Source organism: Melanerpes formicivorus, unplaced genomic scaffold (assembly GCF_026170545.1).
Source record: "Melanerpes formicivorus ecotype bairdi unplaced genomic scaffold, bMelFor1.0.p_v2 SCAF_9, whole genome shotgun sequence".
In the NCBI taxonomy this organism is placed as follows: domain Eukaryota; kingdom Metazoa; phylum Chordata; class Aves; order Piciformes; family Picidae; genus Melanerpes; species Melanerpes formicivorus.
In genome coordinates, this window is record NW_027142361.1 from 450,149 (window position 1) to 475,827 (window position 25,679).

General features: G+C 43.5%; 1 protein-coding gene across 2 annotated transcripts in view; it reads right to left on the reverse strand.

Annotated features, from left to right (window-relative positions):
- Positions 1 to 25,679, reverse strand: part of LRRC1 (leucine rich repeat containing 1) — a 227,046-nt gene that overhangs the window by 22,977 nt on the left and 178,390 nt on the right. Inside the window, exons 12-14 of one of the 2 annotated variants that reach the window (XM_068142945.1) lie at positions 25,307 to 25,479; positions 23,609 to 23,745; positions 16,769 to 18,066 (exon numbers count right to left, since the gene is read on the reverse strand). In XM_068142945.1, the coding sequence (XP_067999046.1) occupies positions 17,908 to 18,066; positions 23,609 to 23,745; positions 25,307 to 25,479 (469 nt within the window). In that variant the 3' untranslated portion in view covers positions 16,769 to 17,907. Of the gene's footprint in view, positions 1 to 16,768; positions 18,067 to 23,608; positions 23,746 to 25,306; positions 25,480 to 25,679 lie in introns of those variants that run through there. The other variant, XM_068142944.1, reaches the window with a different exon arrangement.

Consider the following 25,679-nt stretch of genomic DNA (forward strand, 5'->3'; position numbering starts at 1 on the left):
AGTTTCCAGTATTCACTTTCCCACAATATGCTCACTATCAAAAATATGGCATGTAAGCCAGAAAAATCATCTTGACACAAATTATATGGAAGCTGTGGAAAAAGCCTGGAGCAAAGCACGGGGGATGGAAGAATATGTTAGTATGCTAACTACAATAACAACGGTAGCATAAGAGTGCCTCCCCCCACTTCCTACTCCTGTGAAACTATGTAAGTGTGAGTTTCAATAAAGAAAACTCACATGCATTAACTGACAGGTTAATATTAAATCCTCTCCACCACTATAGTCAGTTGCTTTTCTCTGGTTACATACAAATTTTGTAGCGTTTCTTCCCTTGCATTAAACACACCCCTGCCAAAGACTTACAAAAGGATTGAAAAAATAGATTAAAAAAAAAAAAAGTTATGTTTACAAAATTATACTCACTGCTCTGTCTCCTCAAAGCACCACCAAGAGAAAAGAGCTAAACAGACCAGGAAGGGAGGGTTCATGCTTCCAAGGACACACATTGCTTCAACGTAACAAACAGTCACTTTTTCCGGCCATAAAATAGAGTCAAAACGGTCTGGAAGCTTATGGACACTGTTGGGAGGACAAGTGTACCTAAACTGCTTTATAAAATGGCACACATACAGATCACTTGAGAGATCAGACACTGAAAACAAACCAAAGCACAGGCTCCAAATGAAAAACTGCCATCACAGAGCACAGTCTTGCTGCCTTTGGTCTGTCTTTTTCAGCAACTCATTTTCATCTTGTACTCTGGCTTCAGAACTTCCTATATTTTTGAACTTCAGTTATGTCATCCCAGTAAGAGCTTAAAAAGAAAAGTCTGCCTCAGGTTAGAGTCAACTGTATCAAAATCTCATTTGCTTTCTGTTTTTATTTTAATAGCAGCTTACCAAGAACAAATAGCAGAACTCTGCCTTGGGAAGAATGAAATAGCACTACCCATGAACTAAACTAATACCTATCAATCTGCAGCACCTCTTGCAAAGGGACCATGCCTTGAAGCTTAAATGAGGAATCTCTAAAATGAGAAGAAATCATAAAAATTAATGTATTTAGCCAGGATAGATTTGAATATTTGCAGATGGCTTGGTGGGTGGGTTTGGAAGGGTAAGGCCAAGAAGCCTCCTCCCTTCCCCCTTGTAAGGTAAAAGGAAAAAAAAAATTGAAGGGAAAGGAAAAAAAACTCACAAGCTGAATTAGCAAAGCAGTGGAGCTATATTTACAAAGCAATGTAGGGTATGCAGGGGAATATTTACAAATTTACAATATCTACAATATATACAAAGATATACAACAGAGTAACACAGAAATGAGAGTAACCCCCCTCGGCAGAGAGGGGGTTCCCCACCTCCGCTCTCCCCTCTCTCCCCCCCCTTTTCCCAGAGTGGGATAGAAAGAGAAAGAAGAGAGAGGAAAAAAAAAAATGTTAGAAGCAGTTTGTGTTAATTGGAAAGGAGTTAATACAGGCCTGGTATCTGGACTTCAAGGCCGAGGCCTTGGCAGAAAGCCCAGCACAGAGACAGAGCTGCACTGTGGAGGAGTGGAAGCAAGACTGAAGATAGAAGTACCAGAGTGCCCAGTTCATTCCCAGTTCACTCCCAGTTCAGAAGGTGCTTCCTCCCACTCTTCCAATGAAATTAGTTTAGACTATTCCTTCCGTTTACCAACTTCCGTCCACCATATTCCCTTTCTTAAGGGGACAGCCTCAGCCGGTGACAGTCCACCCCTTCTAAACAATTTCATTGGCTGTTCATACTGTCCATCCAATCCAAAACGATATTTACAGTTCGTGAGTAAAGTTCATAGTCCATTCCGGCTATGCTCAGATGTAGATGATTCAAAAGTCCAAGAAAATCAGAAAATGAGAAAAATGGAAAACAGTTCATTTCTTCGCCGACGAAGCAAAGAAAAGGGAAACAGGGATTCTCAGGGTCTCTTAGTTGACTCAGGGCTCTCAGGGATCTCAGGGTTCGCGCACCGTAGATGTCTCGTTGATTCTTCCTTTGGACGCGATGTAGCTGTACAGCAGTTCGAAATTAACCTCTTTCAGCTAAAGTTAAATTTCTTTGTGGAATACACAGAATTTCACCATTCTCTTGCATTACCCAATAAGTGTGACCCGGACCTTCAGCTGAAACCACCTCTCGGATAGGCTTAGCCTCTCCTGAGGGTGAAAATACCCAAACAGTTTTACCTAACAGATTCTTTTCTCTAACAACAGGAACTCTATCACCTTCTACTTTCCATAGCAAATCTGAATGTGCAGGTCCAGCTCGGTTCACTGAACCTCTACTATTTACCAGCCAGGTTGCTTGTCCTAAATGTTTTTCCCAGTTCTTCAAAGATCCACACCCATGGCTTTAAGAGTGGTCTTCAACAAACCATTGTAGCGTTCAATCTTCCCTGAAGCTGGTGCATAGTAGGGAATGTGGAATATCCACTCAATACCGTGCTCTTTTGCCCAGTTCTTTACAAGATTGTTCTTGAAATGAGTTCCATTGTCTGACTCAATCCTCTCTGGAGTTCCGTGTCTCCACAGGATCTGTCTCTCCAGACCAAGAATGGTGTTGCGTTCAGTTGCATGTGGAACTGGATAAGTTTCCAACCATCCAGTGTTTGCCTCTACCATAGTAAGCACGTATTGCTTACCAGAACGAGAACGTGGTAGAGTGATGTAGTCAATCTGCCAAGCTTCACCATATTTGTACTTGGACCATCTGTCACCATACCACAAGGGCTTAAGTCGTTTTGCCTGCTTAATAGCAGCACAAATGTCACAGTCATGGATGACTTGTGTGATAGCATCCATGGAAATGTCTATGGATCTGTCACGAGCCCATTGGTATGTTGCATCTCTGCCTTGATGTCCTGACGAATCGTGAGCCCACCGAGCTAAGAATATCTCACCTCGGTGTTTCCAGTCGAGATCAAGATTAGAGTCCATGTCTACTTGAGAAACTCTTGCAGCTAGATCTGCCTGATGGTTGTGTTGCTGTTCCTCAGTAGCTTTGCTCTTAGGAATGTGAGCATCGATGCGTCTCACTTTCACTGGAATTCTCTCGATTCGATCAGCAATGTCCTGCCACAGGTTGGCTGCCCAAATGGGTTTTCCTTTCCTCTGCCAACCACTCTTTTTCCAGTTCTTTAGCCAACCCCATAGAGCATTGGCTACCATCCATGAGTCGGTGTAGAGATAAAGCTTTGGCCATCTCTCACGTTCAGCCACGTCGAGAGCTAGCTGGACAGCTTTTACCTCTGCGAACTGACTGGATTCTCCTTCTCCATCTTTCGCCTCTGCAACTCGGCGTGTTGGACTCCACACTGCAGACTTCCACCTTCGCTTGTTTCCAACAAGACGACAGGAACCGTCTGTGAACAAAGCATATTTCTTTTCATCATCAGAGAGGTCATTGTAAGGAGGAGCTTCCTCAGCACGAGTTACTTTCTCCTCTGGAGGTTTGGCACAGTTGATACCTTCAGGCCAACTTGAGATCACCTCCACTAGACCAGGTCTTTCAAGATTTCCCATTCGAGCTCTCTGTGTTATCAGAGCCATCCACTTAGACCAGGTTGAGTCTGTGGCATGATGTGGTGTGGATCCTTTGCATTTGAACATCCAATTCAAAACTGGTAATCTGGGAGCTAGAAGAAGTTGTGATTCAGTTCCAATCACTTCAGAAGATGCTTTCACTCCTTCATAGGCAGCTAAAATTTCTTTCTCTGTTGGAGTATAATTAGCCTCTGAACCTCTGTAACCTCGACTCCAGAAACCAAGAGGTCGTCCACGTGTCTCCCCTGGAGCTTTTTGCCACAAGCACCAGGTTGGACCATTGTCACTTGCAGCCGTGTACAAAATGTTCTTAATGTCTGGACCATCTCGGACAGGTCCCAGACCCATTGCTTGAATTACCTCTTGTTTTATTTGGTCAAAGGCTGCTTGTTGTTCAGGTCCCCAGTGGAAATGGTTTCTCTTTCGAGTCACATCATACAGAGGTTTCACAATCTGACTGTATCCAGGAATGTGTAGTCTCCAAAATCCCACTATCCCCAAGAAACGTAGGGTCTCTTGCTTGTTTGTGGGACTTGCCATGGTAGAGACCCTATTTACCACATCCACTGGAATGTGTCGGCGTCCATCCTGCCACCGCACTCCCAGAAACTGAATCTCTGTGGTAGGTCCTTTCACCTTGTCTCGCTTGATGGCAAAACCTGCATTCAGAAGAATGTCAATGATTTTGTTACCTTTCTTGAAGACTTCCTCAGCAGTTTTACCCCAGGCGATGATATCATCGATGAACTGGATGTGTTCTGGAGCACCGCCTTTCTCCAGAGCATCGTGGATCACTGCATGACAGATGCTGGAGCTGTGGATCCAGCCCAGTGGCAGTCTGTTGAAAGTGTACTGGATTCCTCTCCAGGTGAAAGCAAACTGAGGCCTGCATTCCTCTGCTCTGGGAATAGAGAAATATGCATAAGCAATGTCTATGGTAGCATACCATTTGGCCTCTTTTGATTCCAGCTCATACTGTAGTTCCATCATGTCTGGTACTGCTGCACTCATAGGTGGTGTCACTTCATTTAGGGCTCGGTAGTGTACCGTCAAACGCCAGTCTCCATTCTGCTTCCGCACAGGCCACACTGGACTGTTGAAAGGTGAATGAGTTTTGCTGACGACTTTCTGACTTTCCAACTGACGAATCAGATTCTGAATGGGCAACCAAGAGTCACGGTTGGTTCTGTGTTGTCTGTGATGCACAGTCTGAGAAGCTACCGGCAATTTAATGTCCTGTATCTTATGTTGTCCCACAACTGCAGATTCATCAGAAAGTTCAGGTCTAGCAGATAGCTTCAATTTTTGTCCATCAATGTCTATAGAAGCTACTCCAAAAGCCCATTTGTAACCTCTAGGGTCTTTGAAACGCCCTTCTCTCAGAAAATCAATTCCCAAAATACAAGTTGCGTCAGGTCCGGTCACAACTGTATGCTTCCTCCATTGTTTACCAGTTAAACTTATATTAACCTCTAACTTACTTAACTCTTGAGATCCACCAGTGACTCCCAGAATAGTTATAGACTCTGATCCCTGATAATTTGATGGTATTATGGTGCACTGAGCTCCTGTGTCAACCAAGGCCCTGTACTTCCGAAATTGTGAAGTGCCAGGCCACTGGATGTACACATCCCAATAGATTCTATTATCTCTGTTATCCCTCTCCTCCCCCTGGCGGGAGGCAGGGCACCCCTAGTTATGGGGAACATGCTGTGGCCGGTTGACATTGCCCCCTTAAGAAAGGGAATATGGTGGACGGAAGTTGGTAAACGGAAGGAATAGTCTAAACTAATTTCATTGGAAGAGTGGGAGGAAGCACCCTCTGAACTGGGAGTGTAGGAAAGATATCTTGGGCACTCCGGCATTTTATTTTCAGTCTTGCTTCCGCCTCTTCTCCGTGCAGCAGCTTTCTGTGCTGGGCTTTCTGCCAAGGCCTCGGCCTTGAAAACCAGATAACAGGCCTGTATACTAACTCCCTTCCAATTAACACAAACTGCTTCTAACTTTTTTTTCCTCTCTTTCTCTTTCTATCCCATTCTGGGGAAAGGGGGGGAGAGAGGGGAGAGCGGAGGTGGGGGACCCCTCTCTGCCGAGAGGGATTACTCTCATTTCTGTGTTACTCTGTTGTATATCTTTGTATATATTGTAGATATTGTAAATTTGTAAATATCTCCCTGCAAACCCTACATCGCTTTGTAAATATAGCTCCACTGCTTTGCTAATTCAGCTTGCGAGTTTTTTTTTCCTTTCCCTTCAATTTTTTTTCCTTTTTACTTTACAAAGGGGGAAGGGAGGAGGCTTCTTGGCCTTACCCCTTCCATCCCACGACATTTTTTTTATTGGCGTACCCAACGTGCGGCAGATAATTAGTTTAATTTATTATTTGATTGATTTAGTGTTTTCTAGCTGAATTAGCAAACATGAAGGTATTGTGGTTTGTGGAGCGATTATTCTTTTCAATTTTTGGGGCTCTGGTTTACAGGTATTGTTTGGGTTTGATTTTGGATTACCTGGGTAAATATTTGGTGCGGACAATTTATATGTGGGTTATGTATAAAGTTAAATTATGGTATGGAAAATGTATTAATTTATTATGGCCAGTGAGATACAGGAATGTTACCTCCACCACTCTCCCAATTGAGATAAAGGGTTTTAAGATTCCGCCTGAGGAGACAGTAACTTTAGGTGATGCCTGGGATCCAAAGGTGATTTATCTCATGTCTATAATTCTGCTGCTGGTGATAATTATCGTTTATCTCCTGATTTCTTTGCGGCGAGAGAGAAAGGTGTCTAGAGCTTGTTTTGTTATTAAAACTAGATCAAAAAGAAAACGCCGTGGCTCTCGATCAGTCCCAGAGTCATCTAGTGACGAGGAGTGTGGAGAACCCGTGTCAGTCAAAAAGAAGGCTAAAAAGTTAATTGGTAAAGCAGCTCTAAATGACTTTGCTGATTCTAGCAAGCAGCCAAGGGCATCGGCTGGTATCAACATGGCACCTACTCCTTCTCCTACTCCTTCTCCTTCTTCTTCTTCTCCGTCGGCCATTAATGGAGCAACGTCACTTCCACCCACTCCCTCGGTGGGACCGGAAGTCACTGCCCCAGCAGCTGATTTATCTCAGGACCTGTCAGCTTCCATTAAGGTGGCTGTAAATTCAAACACAGCTCCAGTTAAGGTGGCTCCTTTAAAGACTAGAGCTGCAAAGGCCCAAGATGGAGAAGAAGAGGTGGAGACTGATCCTGGTGAGGGGCCCTCTACTCTAAAAGATCCTGCTCAGGAGGAAGAGAAGGTTTGTTTTAAAGATCTAGCTAACCTAGTGAGATCAAAGCAGGATAGAGATGAAGCTAGGAAAGCAGCTGGCAAAGGTGGTTCTCAGCTTAAAGAGATCCTTAGGAGAATGACAGCAGGATTTTATGGGCAAAGAATTCAGGGAGATGAAGATGAAGATGATATTACGGACTGTTCTTCTCCAAGGGAGGAATTGCGAAATGTCCGTAAAGATTTCACCAGGGCAGATAAGGAGCCAGTTCTAGCTTGGCTTAGTAGGTGTTATGATACAGGTGCTTCAGCTCTAACAGTTGGAGACAAGTCAGCAGCTCAGTTAGGAACTCTCTCGAGGGACAATGGAATAGATAGACATCTAGGCGAAGCTCTCGGTAAGGTTAATCTGTGGATACGCCTTTTAATAGCGGTTGCCCTGAGATACCCTTCCCGAGATGATCTTCCCTGGAATCCTAAACCCTGGACTACCATAGATGAGGGAATTAAGCGCTTGAGAGAATTTGCTGTTAGAGAGCTACTCTATGGTGAACATGAAACTCTGAATCCTGATGACATTCCTGTGGGTATTGGTCTTGCTAAAAAGATCATCAAACTTGCTCCTTCTAATTATGCAAACATTCTGGCAAGCAGGATTGTGTCAAGAAGTTATGGTGGAGCTTCTCCCACGGTTGGCCAATTCAGTGATCAAATGAGACAATTGGAGAATAGCATGACACGTGGTTCTTTGGTTTCGGCCATTAAAACTATGTCTGGTGATATACAGAATTGCATAAGAGAGTTAAAAGATGAATTTAGAAATTCCATATCCCAATTGGCACAAAGGGATAATTTCAATTCTTCCTCCAGGTGGGTACAAGTCTCATCTGTGAGGAATACACGTCCTCCAAGGAGGTCATTCCAAAACAGGACATTCCAAAACAGGTTGTTCCAAAACAGACCACCAAGACAATCACGTAGAACTATTTGGATAACTCTGCGTGATCAGTTTGGTGAGAACATGAACCGCTGGGATGGCCAACCAACTTCTAATCTTTTCAGGAGACTGAGGGAATTGCAAAGTGGCAGAACCCGAGGTAGCAATACCAGAAGGGTAGCTGTTACTTCCACAGTTCCCCAGAACGACTCTTATGGCTCCAACAGTGGCTCCAGTTATAACACGCAAAGTTATAACCCTGCGCAATATGTGCAATGCACATGTGCGCATGTTCCCCATAACTAGGGGTGCCCTGCCTCCCGCCAGGGGGAGGAGAGGGATAACAGAGATAATAGAATCTATTGGGATGTGTACATCCAGTGGCCTGGCACTTCACAATTTCGGAAGTACAGGGCCTTGGTTGACACAGGAGCTCAGTGCACCATAATACCATCAAATTATCAGGGATCGGAGTCTATAACTATTCTGGGAGTCACTGGTGGATCTCAAGAGTTAAGTAAGGTAGAGGTTAATATAAGTCTAACTGGTAAACAATGGAGGAAGCATACAGTTGTGACCGGACCTGACGCACCTTGTATTTTGGGAATTGATTTTCTGAGAGAAGGGCGTTTCAAAGACGCTAGAGGTTACAAATGGGCTTTTGGAGTAGCTTCAATAGAAATTGATGGACAAAAATTGAAGCTATCTGCCAGACCTGAACTTTCTGATGAATCTGCAGTTGTGGGACAACATAAGATACAGGACATTAAATTGCCGGTTGCTTCTCAGACTGTACATCACAGACAATACAGAACCAACCGTGACTCTTTGTTGCCCATTCAGAATCTGATTCGTCAGTTGGAAAGTCAGAAAGTCGTCAGCAAAACTCATTCACCTTTCAACAGTCTAGTGTGGCCTGTGCGGAAGCAGAATGGAGACTGGCGTCTGACAGTAGACTATCGAGCCCTAAATGAAGTGACACCGCCCATGAGTGCAGCAGTACCAGACATGATGGAGCTACAGTATGAGCTGGAATCCAAAGAGGCCAAATGGTATGCTACCATAGACATTGCTAATGCATTTTTCTCTATTCCCATAGCAGAGGAATGCAGGCCTCAGTTTGCTTTCACCTGGAGAGGAATCCAGTACACTTTCAACAGGCTGCCAATGGGCTGGATCCACAGCTCAAGCATCTGTCATGCAGTGATCCACGATGCTCTGGAGAAAGGCGGTGCTCCAGAACACATCCAGTTCATCGATGATATCATTGTCTGGGGTAAAACTGCTGAGGAAGTCTTTGAGAAAGGTAACAAAATCATTGACATTCTTCTGAATGCAGGTTTTGCCATCAAACGAGACAAGGTGAAAGGACCTACCACAGAGATTCAGTTTCTGGGAGTGCGATGGCAAGATGGACGCCGACACATTCCAGTGGATGTGGTAAATAGAGTCTCTACCATGGCAAGTCCCACAAACAAGCAAGAGACCCTACGTTTCTTGGGGATAGTGGGATTTTGGAGACTGCACATTCCTGGATACAGTCAGATTGTGAAACCTCTGTATGATGTGACTCGAAAGAGAAACCATTTCCACTGGGGACCTGAACAACAAGCAGCCTTTGACCAGATAAAGCAAGAGGTAATTCAAGCAATGGGTCTGGGACCTGTCCGAGATGGTCCAGACATTAAGAACATTTTGTACACGGCTGCAAGTGACAATGGTCCAACCTGGTGCTTGTGGCAAAAAGCTCCAGGGGAGACACGTGGACGACCTCTTGGTTTCTGGAGTCGAGGTTACAGAGGTTCAGAGGCTGACTATACTCCAACAGAGAAAGAAATTTTAGCTGCCTATGAAGGAGTAAAAGCATCTTCTGAAGTGATTGGAACTGAATCACAACTTCTCTTAGCTCCCAGATTACCAGTTTTGAATTGGATGTTCAAAGGCAAAGGATCCACACCACATCATGCCACAGACTCAACCTGGTCTAAGTGGATGGCTCTGATAACACAGAGAGCTCGAATGGGAAATCTTGAAAGACCTGGTCTAGTGGAGGTGATCTCAAGTTGGCCTGAAGGCATCAACTGTGCTAAACCTCCAGAGGAGAAAGTAACTCGTGCTGAGGAAGCTCCTCCTTACAATGACCTTTCTGATGATGAAAAGAAATACGCTTTGTTCACAGATGGTTCCTGTCGTCTTGTTGGAAACAAGCGAAGGTGGAAGTCTGCAGTGTGGAGTCCAACACGCCGAGTTGCAGAGGCGAAAGATGGAGAAGGAGAATCCAGTCAATTCGCAGAGGTAAAAGCTGTCCAGCTAGCTCTCGACGTGGCTGAACGTGAGAGATGGCCAAAGCTTTATCTCTACACCGACTCATGGATGGTAGCCAATGCTCTATGGGGTTGGCTAAAGAACTGGAAGAAGAGTGGTTGGCAGAGAAAAGGAAAACCCATTTGGGCAGCCAACCTGTGGCAGGACATTGCTGATCGAATCGAGAGAATTCCAGTGAAAGTGAGACACATCGATGCTCACATTCCTAAGAGCAAAGCTACTGAGGAACAGCAACACAACCATCAGGCAGATCTAGCTGCAAGAGTTTCTCAAGTAGACATGGACTCTAATCTTGATCTCGACTGGAAACACCGAGGTGAGATATTCTTAGCTCGGTGGGCTCACGATTCATCAGGACATCAAGGTAGAGATGCAACATACCAATGGGCTCGTGACAGATCCATAGACATTTCCATGGATGCTATCACACAAGTCATCCATGACTGTGACATTTGTGCTGCTATTAAGCAGGCAAAACGACTTAAGCCCTTGTGGTATGGTGACAGATGGTCCAAGTACAAGTATGGTGAAGCTTGGCAGATTGACTACATCACTCTACCACGTTCTCGTTCTGGTAAGCAATACGTGCTTACTATGGTAGAGGCAAACACTGGATGGTTGGAAACTTATCCAGTTCCACATGCAACTGCACGCAACACCATTCTCGGTCTGGAGAGACAGATCCTGTGGAGACACGGAACTCCAGAGAGGATTGAGTCAGACAACGGAACTCATTTCAAGAACAACCTTGTCAAGAACTGGGCAAAAGAGCACGGTATTGAGTGGATATTCCACATTCCCTACTATGCACCAGCTTCAGGGAAGATTGAACGCTACAACGGTTTGTTGAAGACCACTCTCAAAGCCATGGGAGGTGGATCTTTGAAAAACTGGGAAAAACATTTAGCACAAGCAACCTGGCTGGTAAATAGTAGAGGTTCAGTGAACCGAGCTGGACCTGCACATTCAGATTTGCTACGGAAAGTAGAAGGTGATAGAGTTCCTGTTGTTAGAGAAAAGAATCTGTTAGGTAAAACTGTTTGGGTATTTTCACCCTCAGGAGAGGCTAAACCTGTCCGAGGGGTGGTTTCAGCTGAAGGTCCGGGTCACACTTATTGGGTAATGCAAGAGAATGGTGAAATTCAGTGTATTCCACAAAGAAATTTAACTTTAGCTGAAAGAGGTTAATTTCAAACTGTTGTACAGCTACATCGCGCCCAAAGGAAGAATCAACGAGGAGTCTATGATGCACGAACCCTAAGATCCCTGAGAGCCCTGAGTCAACTAAGAGACCCTGAGAATCCCTGTTTCCCTTTTCTTTGCTTCGTCGGCGAAGAAATGAACTGTTTTCCATTTTTCTCATTTTCTGATTTTCTTGGACTTTTGAATCATCTACATCTGAGCATAGCCGGAATGGACAGTATGAACAGCCAATGAAATTGTTTAGAAGGGGTGGACTGTGGCCGGTTGACGTTGCCCCCTTAAGAAAGGGAATATGGTGGACGGAAGTTGGTAAACGGAAGGAATAGTCTAAACTAATTTCATTGGATGAGTGGGAGGAAGCACTTCTGAGCTGGGACTATACTGGACATTTCCAGCACTTCTCAGTCAGTCTTGCTTCCGCCTCTTCTCCGTGCAGCAGCTTTCTGTGCTGGGCTTTCTGCCAAGGCCTCGGCCTTGAAAACCAGATAACAGGCCTGTATACTAACTCCCTTCCAATTAACACAAACTGCTTCTAACTTTTTTTTCCTCTCTTTCTCTTTCTATCCCATTCTGGGGAAAGGGGGGGAGAGAGGGGAGAGCGGAGGTGGGGGACCCCTCTCTGCCGAGAGGGATTACTCTCATTTCTGTGTTACTCTGTTGTATATCTTTGTATATATTGTAGATATTGTAAATTTGTAAATATCTCCCTGCAAACCCTACATCGCTTTGTAAATATAGCTCCACTGCTTTGCTAATTCAGCTTGCGAGTTTTTTTTTCCTTTCCCTTCAATCTTTTTTCCTTTTTACTTTACAAAGGGGGAAGGGAGGAGGCTTCTTGGCCTTACCCCTTCCATCCCACGACACAACGGAACTCATTTCAAGAACAACCTTGTAAAGAACTGGGCAAAAGAGCACGGTATTGAGTGGATATTCCACATTCCCTACTATGCACCAGCTTCAGGGAAGATTGAACGCTACAATGGTTTGTTGAAGACCACTCTCAAAGCCATGGGAGGTGGATCTTTGAAAAACTGGGAAAAACATTTAGCACAAGCAACTTGGCTGGTAAATAGTAGAGGTTCAGTGAACCGAGCTGGACCTGCACATTCAGATTTGCTACGGAAAGTAGAAGGTGATAGAGTTCCTGTTGTTAGAGAAAAGAATCTGTTAGGTAAAACTGTTTGGGTATTTTCACCCTCAGGAGAGGCTAAACCTGTCCGAGGGGTGGTTTCAGCTGAAGGTCCGGGTCACACTTATTGGGTAATGCAAGAGAATGGTGAAATTCAGCGTATTCCACAAAGAAATTTAACTTTAGCTGAAAGAGGTTAATTTCAAACTGCTGTACAGCTACATCGCGTCCAGAGGAAGAATCAACGAAGAATTTACAGTGCACGAACCCTGAGATCCCTGAGAGCCCTGAGTCAACTAAGAGACCCTGAGAATCCCTGTTTCCCTTTTTCTTCGCTTCATCGGCGAAGAAATGAACTGTTTTCCATTTTTCTCATTTTCTGATTTTCTTGGACTTTTGAATCATCTACATCTGAGCATAGCCGGAATGGACTATGAACTTTACTCACGAACTGTAAATATCGTTTTGGATTGGATGGACAGTATGAACAGCCAATGAAATTGTTTAGAAGGGGTGGACTGTGGCCGGTTGACATTGCCCCCTTAAGAAAGGGAATATGGTGGACGGAAGTTGGTAAACGGAAGGAATAGTCTAAACTAATTTCATTGGAAGAGTGGGAGGAAGCACCCTCTGAACTGGGAGTGTAGGAAAGATATCTTGGGCACTCCGGCATTTTATTTTCAGTCTTGCTTCCGCCTCTTCTCCGTGCAGCAGCTTTCTGTGCTGGGCTTTCTGCCAAGGCCTCGGCCTTGAAAACCAGATAACAGCCGGTATTAACTCCTTTCCAATTAACACGAACTGCTTCTAACTCTTTTTTTCCTTTCTTTTCTTTCTCTTTCTATCCCATTCTGGGGAAAGGGGGGGAAGAGAGGGGAGAGCGGAGGTGGGGGACCCCCTCTGCCGAGGGGGTCACTCTCATTTCTGTGTTACTCTGTTGTATATCTTTGTATATATTGTAGATATTGTAAATTTGTAAATATTTCCCCGCAAACCCTACTTTGCTTTGTAAATATAGCTCCACTGCTTTGCTAATTCAGCTTGTGAGGTTTTTTTTTCCTTTCCCTTCAAGTTTCTTTCCCTTTACCTTACAAGGGGGAAGGGAGGAGGCTTCTCGGCCTTATCCTTCCAAACCCACCACACATGCGCACATGTGCATTGCACATAGTTTGAAGGGTTATAAATTTGCATGTTATAACTGGAGCCACTGTTGGAGCCATAAGAGTCATTCTGGGGAACTGTGGAAGTAACAGCTACCCTTCTGGTATTGCTACCTTGGGTTCTGCTACTTTGCAATTCCCTCAGTCTGCTGAAAAGTTTAGAAGTTGGTTGGCCATCCCAGCGGTTCATGTTCTCACCAAACTGATCACGCAGAGTTATCCAAATAGTTCTACGTGATTGCCTTGGTGGTCTGTTTTGGAACGACCTGTTTTGGAATGACCTGTTTTGGAATGACCTCCTTGGAGGATGTGTATTCCTCACAGATGAGACTTGTACCCACCTGGAGGAAGAATTGAAATTATCCCTTTGTGCCAATTGGGATATGGAATTTCTAAATTCATCCTTTAACTCTCTTATGCAATTCTGAATATCACCAGACATCGTTTTAATGGCCGAAACCAAAGAACCACGTGTCATGCTATCCTCCAATTGTCTCATTTGATCACTGAATTGGCCAACCGTGGGAGAAGCTCCACCATAACTTCTTGACACAATCCTGCTTGCCAGAATGTTTGCATAATTAGAAGGAGCAAGTTTGATGATCTTTTTAGCAAGACCAATACCCACAGGAATGTCATCAGGATTCAGAGTTTCATGTTCACCATAGAGTAGCTCTCTAACAGCAAATTCTCTCAAGCGCTTAATTCCCTCATCTATGGTAGTCCAGGGTTTAGGATTCCAGGGAAGATCATCTCGGGAAGGGTATCTCAGGGCAACCGCCATTAAAAGGCGTATCCACAGATTAACCTTGCCGAGAGCTTCGCCTAGATGTCTATCTATTCCATTATCCCTTGAGAGAGTTCCTAACTGAGCTGCTGACTTGTCTCCAACTGTTAGAGCTGGAGCACCTGTATCATAACACCTACTAAGCCAAGCTAGAACTGGCTCCTTATCTGCCCTGGTGAAATCTTTACGGACATTTCGCAATTCCTCCCGTGGAGAAGAACATTCCAAAATATCATCTTCATCTTCGTCTCCCTGAATTCTTTGCCCATATAATCCTGCTGTCATTCTCCTAAGGATCTCTTTAAGCTGAGAACCACCTTTTGCCAGCTGCTTTCCTAACCTCATCTCTATCCTGCTTTGATCTCACTAGGTTAGCTAGATCTTTAAAACAAACCTTCTCTTCCTCCTCAGCAGGATCTTTTAGAGTAGAGGGCCCCTCACCAGGATCAGTCTCCTCCTCTTCTTCTCCATCTTTGGCCTTTCCACCTCTAGTCTTTAAAGGAGCCACCTTAACTGGAGCTGTGTTTGAATTTACAGCCATCTTAATGGAAGCTGACAGGTCCTGAGATAAATCAGCTGCTGGGGCAGTGACTTCCGGTCCCACCGAGGGAGTGGGCGGAAGTGACGTTGCTCCGTTAATGGCCGACGGAGAAGAAGAAGAAGGAGAAGGAGTAGGAGAAGGAGTAGGCGCCATGTTGATACCAGCCGATGCCCTTGGCTGCTTGCTAGAATCAGCAGAAAAGTCATTTAGAGCTGCCTTACCAATTAACTTTTTACCCTTCTTTTTAACTGACACAGGTTCTCCGCAGTCCTCGTCACTAGATGACTCTGGGACTGATCGAGAGCCACGGCGTTTTCTTTTTGATCTAGTTTTAATAACAAAACAAGCTCTGGACACATTTCTCTCTCGCCGCAGAGAGACCAGCAGATACACGTTAATTATCACTGAGAGCAGGATTATACACATGAAATAAATCACCTTTGGATCCCAGGCATCACCTAAAGTTACTTTCTCCTCAGGCGGAATCCTAAAACCCTTTATCTCAATTGGGAGAGTGGTGGAGGTAACATTCCTGTATCTCACTGGCCATAAGATATTAATACATTTTCCATACCATAATTTAACTCTATACATAACCCACATATAAATTGTCCGCACCAAATATTTACCCAGGTAATCCAAAATCAAACCCAAACAATATCTGTAAACCAGAGCCCCAAAAATTGAAAAGAACAATCGCTCCACAAACCACAATACCTTCATGTTTGCTAATTCAGCTGGAAAACACTAAATCAATCAAATAATAAATTGAACTAATTATCTGCCCCACGTTGGGAGCCAATAAAAAAAATGTGCTGGGTTTGGAAGGGTAAGGCCCAGAAGCCTCCTCCCTTCCCCCTTGTAAGGTAAAAGGAAAAAAAAAATTGAAGGGAAAGGAAAAAAACTCACAAGCTGAATTAGCAAAGCAGTGGAGCTATATTTACAAAGCAATGTAGGGTATGCAGGGGAATATTTACAAATTTACAATATCTACAATATATACAAAGATATACAACAGAGTAACACAGAAATGAGAGTAACACCCCTCGGCAGAGAGGGTGTTCCCCACCTCCGCTCTCCCCTCTCTCCCCCCCCTTTTCCCAGAGTGGGATAGAAAGAGAAAGAAGAGAGAGGAAAAAAAAAAATGTTAGAAGCAGTTTGTGTTAATTGGAAAGGAGTTAATACAGGCCTGGTATCTGGACTTCAAGGCTGAGGCCTTGGCAGAAAGCCCAGCACAGAGACAGAGCTGCACTGTGGAGGAGCAGAAGCAAGACTGAAGATAGAAATACCAGAGTGCCCAGTTCATTCCCAGTTCACTCCCAGTTCAGAAGGTGCTTCCTCCCACTCTTCCAATGAAATTAGACTATTCCTTCCGTTTACCAACTTCCGTCCACCATATTCCCTTTCTTAAGGGGACAGCCTCAGCCGGTGACAAATACATACTCATTCAACAACATAAAGAAAACAGTGCTTTTTGTAAAAGCTTCAAAAAGTTAAATGACAAAATAATCAAATAATTGCAGTTACTAACTTTAACACACAAGTTATTATGACTGCCCTGATCTGCTCCTTTCCCATATTCTCCCAGAAACCCTCACACAACCAACACTTACTGGAAGAGATGTTCAGCAGGAGGGATGTGGTTAGCCATACATGAAGTGTCAGGTCTTTAATTTTGTTGAAATTTGGGTTCATTGCATTAGCTCACGCTAAATATGTCAAATCTTTCCTCTGAACTCAGACTGCTCAAGTCCCTGCACTGAACAGTGAGTGGTCTTTGTCAGTTCACATCACATGCACAATCCAGAGGCACCAAAATCTATTCTTCATTATCTTTTTGCAAAATTGTTATTTACTGAATTGAACTCCATTCATGCTCACCTTTATAAACAAACCAGAACCCGCAGATTTAATAAAACCTTGAAAGCAGCATTGGACCACTGGAAGTGCAATGCAGTAACAATGGTAGTAAATTCCAGTATTCATTCATCCATACTTTAATTGATATTTTAATGATACAATAAATCTGCTGAAGCTTTTAAAGATTCCTTTATTATGGTTTTATATATGTATATAAAACCACCAAAGCACTTTAAGGAGTCATTCTTTCTTGTGTAATACATAAAACTAGTTTCATACTGTGCTTCTGAAAGTCTATCGTGCTGTTTTTCAAGTTATTTTACAGATGGCACATTTGAGAAAAAACACAACTGAAGCATGAATTTCTAGTGACTGCAATGCAACACAGTATCCAACACAAGATGTTTCATTACAATTAAGTTAAAGTGTGAGTGCATCATGTGATAAACAATAGCAGTTTGGTCATTTAAATCTTAATTCTGTTTACAAAAAAACCCTAACATTTGTGCTTCACAACCCCAAATCCCATGATATAAACATAGGTTCTCTGCTGTAAAAATCCCAACAAATTACTGTCCAGAAAGAAAAATATATCTAAGACAGGAGACCAAGTTTAAATCTAGTCACTTTCCTCAAGAGTTGCTATATTTAGGACTAATAGAACATACAAGACACAATAAGGCACAATGGGTGGTACAAATGAATGAATACAGTTGTCCGTGAAACTTTTTCTCTTCCACAAATACTAAAATACGTACCACTCAAGATAAATTTTCTCTTAAAAATGAAATACATCATTTTATTATGAAAGTCCTATACAAAATTTTAAAATTTACACCATCACTCTGGAAAAGAAAAGCATTATTTCCCCTGTGTTTAAGACAAAAATATTGTCTTTTACATACAGTAGTGTATAATACTTTAAAAAGTCTAGCACTAATAAAATTACTATATTGATTTGGAAATTATTTGTTCACTGCCTGGATGAAATAAGGCACTTTCTTCCAGCAGGCAGCACTTTTTACAGATATGAAGATGATGGATCAGGTTCTGGTTAAAAACAAAAAGGGGCTCATTGAGGTCCCAGAAGACAACAGGAACATTTCAACAGCAGGGGAAGACACAGGAGGTAAAATCTGGAGATGAAATCCTACACAGAAGTGGTCACTCTGTCAATGGCATTATTGACCTCATTTTTGTTTGAATCCAGTCCTTTAGCAGCATTCATATTGTTCCGTAAATTCTCCACTGTCTTTTTCATGTTCTTTAATTCTCCAGGGTGTGGAGTGGCTCGCCTTAGAAGTGTTCTCTAAAAATAAACAGTGCAATAAGTGGTTTTGCCTTCATCTCTGAAAAACAATATACACTTTCAAGGCTTTATCATTCACATACCAAATATTATGTATTCATCCTTTTTCCTTTTTCCCCCCTTCCTTTTCAAAATACAATGCTCTATGCTGAACGCTACTTTCATAGCTGCGTGTTTATGAGGACAGGGAAAGAGGTTTCAACAACTGCCTACGAGTAAATTTCTTTCCTCTCTTGACTTACTAATCTGAAAGCCACTCAAGTGAAGTAGAAATACAAGTTATGAAGTGAAGATTATTTCATAAATACGGTTGGGAATTTATTTTGTTTTCCCCTAGAAACCACCCAAGTGATTTAAGGTCACATTTCAAACAAAACCCATTCAGCTGGTTCTGCAAGAATCCCACAAGATCTCTTTAGAGTCTTAAATACATGTTTGTGTGATGGCCTGTATGCCTTCTGGCCCCACCACACAGTTTAGTTCTCTTGTCAGCTGAGAACAAATGCCTCAAAGGGAAGAAGAGGGACCATTTCTCTCCCATCTGGGACACAAGAATGTCTAACATTATTGTGATGAAAGAAAAATAAATGAATCATGAAAACCCCAGTTAGCATTCAGATAGAGACCAACACAACACCAAGAATAGCTGCACAAACATGTATCAGTATAGTACATATATACATGCAACTACTTTTCAGCGGTATACATGCAAACTGTGCAGATTACAGTGAAAGTGATCACCCATAAATGGGGGAATTGGTCAAGACTGCTCTGGAAACCCAGCCTTCCTCTTTTGCCCCTTAAAGGGCTCTTTCCTCAGGTCAGGCTGTAATACCATAACTGAAAGCAGTTACCATTACCACCTGAGCTCTCATTATGGTATCCACATTATGAGTTGGCACACTTAAGAAGCATCATTTTGAACTTCATCAGTCTGTGCTTGCAAGAGACGTTTGTTTCTGTGGCTTTGAATTATGCAACCTCCTTACTTGAAAAATCAAATGTTCATTATCCGACTGAGAATTTTTATGGTCACTTTTTAAAGACCACGACTCTCATGTGCTGCAATTCTGACAGCACCCTGGAGTATTTTGGGCTGAGATCTAATGAGGACCACCAGCAAGCTTGCAGAGCTTTAGAGAAAAACACTGAAAATCTGACTGAAGCGGTCTTAATCTTTACAGAACTTAAATTGTTAATGAAAGTCAGTAAAGCTAAAGATCATGTTGAATTTCAATTGTCAAGGCATGCAGAGCCCAACTTAATGGAGAGGTCTTGTAAGCACAGTGACAGATTGTGACCGTTTGAGGCTGTCCCTTTAAGGAAGGGGACATTGGGGCTGAATGTTTATAAACAAAAGACAGATCTAAAGTAATTTCATTGGTAGTTTGGTAGAAAGCACCTTTGAACTTGAGAGTACAGCAGCGTGTTCTGGGCAGTCCGGCACTTCTTTTTCTTCCTTGTGGCAGCTTGCAGCTTTCCGGGCTTTCGGCCAAACTGACCTTGAAACTGATAAACTGCAAGGCCTGTATTAACTGCTTTCCAATTAACAACTGCTCCTTTTTTCTCTCTCTTTCTAACCCTCTCTGGGGAAAAGGGGAGTGAAGGGGAATACAGGGGTGGGGATCCCTCCTCATCAGAGGAGGGAAACCTCATTTCTGTGTCACTCTATTGTATATTTCTGTATATATTGTAAATACTGTAAATTCTGTATATATTTCCCTGCGTTTCCTAAACTGCTTTGTAAATATATAGCACATTCCTCTTGCTAATCCGGCTGTGGTTTTTTTGCCTTTCAATTTTCTTCCCTTTATTTACAGGGTGGGGAGAAGGCCCGGCCTTTCCCCCAACCCTACGACACAGATGTTTCCACATCCTTTGTTTAAGTGAGAAACTAATGAGCAACATTCTTGCTGTTCATGGACACGATGGTTGTTTCAATGCAAATAGTGGATGGAAAACAAACAAACAAGAAATAGAGAGGAAAAGAGATTTGAAATAGAAATTAGGGAGACAAACAATGACAAATTTAATGGAGACACATGCCATAGTGCTGGAATCCTAGATGCTATATAGTTTCATAGTTTCATTCAGGGTTGGAAGGGACCACAAGGATCATCTAGTTCCAACCCCCCTGCCATGGGCAGGGACACCCCACACAAGATCAGGCTGGACAGAGCCTCATCCAGCCTGCTCTTAAACACCCCCAGGGACGGGGCCTCGACCACCTCCCTGGACAACACATTCCAGGGTTTCACCACTCTCATGGTGAAGAACCTCCTCCTCACATCCAGCCTGAATCTCCCCACCTCCAGCTTCATTCCATTCCCCCTAGTCCTATCACTACCTGAGATCCTGAGAAGTCCTTCCCCAGCCTTCCTGTAGGCCCCCTTCAGATACTGGAAGGCCACAATTAGGTCTCCTCGGAGCCTTCTCTTCTGCAGACTGTACAGCCCCAACTCCCTCAGTCTGTCCTCATAGCAGAGGTGCTCCAGCCCTCTGATCATCCTCGTGGCCCTTCTCTGGACACGTTCCAGCACCTCCACATCCCTCTTGTAATAGGGGCTCCAGAACTGGACACAGTACTCCAGGTGGGGTCTCACCAGGGCTGAGTAGAGGGGGAGGATCACCTCCCTCGACCTGCTAGCCACACTTCTCCTGATGCAGCCCAGGATCTGATTGGCTTTGCGGGCTGCAAGTGCACACTGAGAGCTCATGTTGAGCTTTTTGTCCACCAGCACCCCCAAGTCTCTCTCCTCAGGGCTACCCTCCAGCCAGTCACTGCCCAGCCTGTATTTGTGCCTGGGATTGCCTCGACCCAGATGCAGGACCCTGCACTTGCTCTTATTGAACTTCATGAGGTTGGCCTGTGCCCACCTCTCCAGCCTGTCAAGGTCCCTCTGGATGGCCTCCCTTCCCTCCAGCGTGTCTGCTGCACCACACAGCTTGGTGTCATCAGCAAACTTGCTGAGGGTGCACTCAATGCCACTGTCCATGTCCCCCACAAAGATGTTGAATAAGATAGGTCCCAGGACTGATCCCTGAGGGACTCCACTTGTCACTGGCCTCCACTGGGACATGGAGCCATTGACAGCCACTCTTTGGGTGCGGCCATCAAGCCAGTTCCTTATCCATCTAGTGGTCCACCCATCAAACCCATGTGTCACCAGTTTGGAGACCAGGATGTGGTGTGGGACAGTGTCGAAGGCTTTGCTCAGGTCCAGGTAAATGACATCAGTTGCTCGCCCCTCATCTATTAATTTTGTCACCTGCTCATAGAAGGCCACCAGGTTGGTCAGGCAGGATTTGCCCTTGGCAAAGCCATGCTGACTGTTCCCAATCACCTCTTCACTATTCTTTTGAGCGAGTAGTGACTCCAGGAGGATCTGTTCCATGATCTTTCCAGGCACAGAGGTGAGACTGACTGGCCTGTAGTTCCCTGGTTCCTCCTTCTTGCCCTTTTTGAAGATGGGGGCAATGTTTCCCCTTTTCCAGTCTGTGGGGACTTCACCAGACTGCCAGGACTTTTGAAATATAATAGAGAGGGGTTTAGCAACCTCATCTGCCAGTTCTCTCAGCACCCGTGGGTGTAACCCGTCGGGTCCCATGGACTTGAACACTTTCAGGTTCTTCAGATGATCACGAACCTGATCTGCACTTACAATGGGCAGTTCTTCCTCCCCATCCCTGGCTTTGACTTCCATAACATCAGGAGTGTGGCTAGAGGCCCTTGCAGTGAAGACTGAGGTAAAGAAGTTATTAAGTACCTCAGCCTTTTCCTCATCACATGTGACCATGTCACCATTTTCCTTTCTGAGGGGGCCCACACCTTCCCTAGTCGTCTTCTTCCCATTAATATACCTGTAAAAGTTCTTAGTATTCCCTTTAATCTCCCTGGCTAGATTCAACTCAAACTCTGCTTTGGCTTTCCTAACCAGGACTCTTGCTGCTCGGGCAGCTTCCTTATATTCCCCCTGTTCTACCTGTCCTTCCCTCCACTTCCTGTAGAGTTTCCTTTTAAGTAATAGTGTGTCCAGTAGCTCCTTGCCCATCCAGGCAGGCCTCCTAGCATTCTTACCTGCTTTTCTCTTTGTTGGTACACAGAGCTCCTGGACACAGAGGAGGTGGTCCTTGAATACTGACCAGCTGTCCTGGGTCCCTCTTCCCTCCAGGGCTTTGTCCCACGACACTTTGGCTAGCAGATCCCTGAAGCGATCAAAATCTGCATGCCTAAAGTCTAGGGTCGTGAGCTTGGAATACTTCCTCCTGATTGCCCTGAGGATGTTAAATTCAACTGCTTCATGGTCACTGCAGCCAAGGCCGTCTATGAGCCTCACATTGCTTACCAGCCCTTCCCTGTTGGTGAGAACAAGGTCGAGCATAGCACCATTTCTTGTTGGTTCCTCCACCATTTGGAGGAGGAAGTTGTCTTCTATGCAGTCCAGGAACATCCTGGATTGCTGGTGCCTTGCTGTGTTGTCCCTCCAGCAGATATCCGGGTGGTTGAAATCACCCATGAGGACCAGGGCTTGTGACCTGGAAGCTGCTTCTATTTGCCTATGGAGGGCCTCATCTGCTTGGATCTGCTGGTCAGGTGGCCTGTAGGAGACCCCCACAGTAATATCTTCTTCCCCTGTCCTGCCTTTAATTTTGACCCATACACTCTCAACTAGCTTATCATCCCTCCCCAGTTGGAGCTCCACTGATTCCAACTGGCTATTGACATAGAGGGCAACACCTCCTCCTCTCCTTCCCTGCCTATCCTTCCTAAAGAGTTTATACCCATCTATGCCTACATCCCAGTCATGGGATTCATCCCACCAAGTTTCAGTAACAGCCACTATGTCGTGGCATCCCAGCAGCACAGTGTCCCTTAACTCATCCTGTTTGTTGCCCAAGCTGCGCGCATTCGCATAGAAGCACTTCAGCTGGGCTGGCCCTGTCCTGCTCTTGTGCCAAATCCCCTCGGTTTCCACAGAATGTCCTGGTGGATCATTCGTGGCTTGCCTCAGGGTAGCAAGTTGAGAGCCCTTACCAGCTCTCCTTCTCTCTACTGCTGGTGAGCTGCCCCTCTGTTTGTCACCAGCCAGCAGGAGACTATTAACCCCTTCCCCCTTCAAATCTAGTTTAAAGCCCTATCAATGAGCCCTGCCAATTCCTGCCCCAGGATTCTTATCCCACTCTGGGACAAGTGTGTCCCAGGCAGTAAAAAAAAAAAGTGTTTCAGGCAGTAAAGATTCACAGTAGCAAAGAATGATGCTATCTTGTTTCTGGAAAGAAAACATCATGAACAGACACAGGAAAACAAAACAAAGATTGTCCTGCATCAGAACATAGAAATTATATTCAAAGCAAAAACAGAAGGCATTTTAAGTCAATATAAAAAGCTTTGACAGTCAACATGAACATTTTATGCTACAAATGTACACAAAGAGCATGCAGTTGCAGCTGAAATATTTACAGCAGGAGAATTCAGATAATTTTTAAACTTTTGCGCTAAAGTTAGAGCATCTGCAGGTATCCAAAGGCTTGGAAAACATACCATTTCATTATCATCTTCATCTTTTTCATCTTCTAAGAAGCGAATTGCACTGACTCTATTCACTGCCCGCTCATTCCATGTTTCATCTGACATTTCATTTACCAAACTCTCTAGTGCACCACATCGTGGTAGGTTATCTGTTAGAACAGCAAAACATAACTAAAAATTCACAGCAAGCCTAAAATATTAACATGCTGTATTGTTAGTAACTGCAATATCCAACCTATTACTCACCTGAGATTTACAATTGGCTATTTCTATTTTATTATTTTTTTTTTTTACAGAAAACAGAACTTGCATTAAATGTTCTGTTATCAGTACACATAATATATAGTTTCTGGATAAATGAGAAGTTTCTGTACTTGGACTGTTTCAGGTTTTTGACAGTTTTAGATTACTGATGATGTATTTTAACAGACTTGCCACTACACACTTTTCTTCTGGACCATGGCTACCATCTGATATTTACCAGTTGCCTAAATGACATTTCATAACACAGGATCACTGCTTTCATTGACCTCATCCTTTCAGTATTTCTAGGCATACACATTCAACATTCTTAATTTCAAGCCTTCTAACCTTGAATCCATGAGAGTCATTTGGAGAGGAGAAAAACTAATTTCTAGCAGTAAAGCCTCTAGAGAAAGTCAATGTACCTCAGTTTCTCTTCTTGAAGTAGTTTATTCTCTAAATCTCAAGAGGTCAAATTATTTTCTTATTTTAATTCTTAGTGTAATTTGTACTGTTAAAACCCAGACAGTGCTACAAACCCAAGATATTTCTACATTTCTGCTGCTTTAATAGTTTCCATTTGCTCCTGTTGCATAGTACTGAAAGAGTGGAATTAATCTAGGTAAGTTTGGGTACCTACAATACAGATACCTACAGCTATTCTTTTCTCCTCAGGCCCCAATGTGGAAAAGAATACACATGATTTCTTTTAGAAGTCTGTTCTTGGGTAGAATAAATTACTCTCCAGTGATTACAAAAAAAGTTTAAATATTAGCTCAGATGAACCCCTTGAATGTTCACACAAAGCTATAAAAGCCTGAAGACAAAAAAACATCCAGAGCTTACCTGAGCAGCAACCCAGACAACAGAGAGTTTATGGTTCTACCAGACCCAAAGGCAAATTTCAGCACAAAAGCTGAAAAGGACTTATACTGCAATTATGTATTTGTTAAAGAACATTACAAAACTCTGTACAGAATCTTTGCTTGAAAGAAAATTTACTTGCTAAAATATAAAATGTCTACTGATTATTGTCAGAAAAAAAATGCATAGCTGGTAAAGAGACTGCAAGTTGTGAAGTCAACAATTTTCACTATATATATGTATTTAAGGTGTATAATCAATGCACACAAATATGGACACCACTACTTTCTCTACTGGCAAGCCTCATAATAACAATATGATTAAGTTGTCTTCTTCCAGGTATGCATTTTATTTATTGTAGCTGGTGTCATTGTATTTTCAATAACAGACAGCCAAGGTTTTTCAGGTCTTCTGAAAACTAGCATGATTAAAAAAGAAGAAAGAAAAAAAAAAAAAAGCTTAAAAGTGACAATTCAACCAGGACTTTGCTACTTTGCCCATTAGTGCTTATGCACATTTTGCAAACCTTTATGGAACAGACAACATAGTAAACAAAGAAATTGTACTTCTATATGCAATGAAAAACTGACTCTAGGCACTTACCTTGGCAACCAAGCTCAGAAGGCATTTGAGGAAGTAATACACACGTTAAAATCTTTTCTCCCGTTTCAGGGTCTGTGTCAGTCTGAAACGTCAGTAAAGGTTGGGACTGATTATCAGACAACCACAAAGCCTTCAGCTTTAAGGCAGTCAGTGAGAGGGGAAGGTACGTCAGCCTAGTTCAAAAAAGAAAAGTAAAAAAGTCAGGCAGCCTTCAGGAGATTTAATAGATAGTCATGAGGCTGACTCTTACGTATTTATACCTAGCTTGGAATAAACAAGTTTGAGATGAATGCCTCTAATTAAAGGCACTGCAGTAGTCATCAACTCCAACTACTTCCGTTCTCTAAAAAAGAACCTGCAGCTTAACTTTATA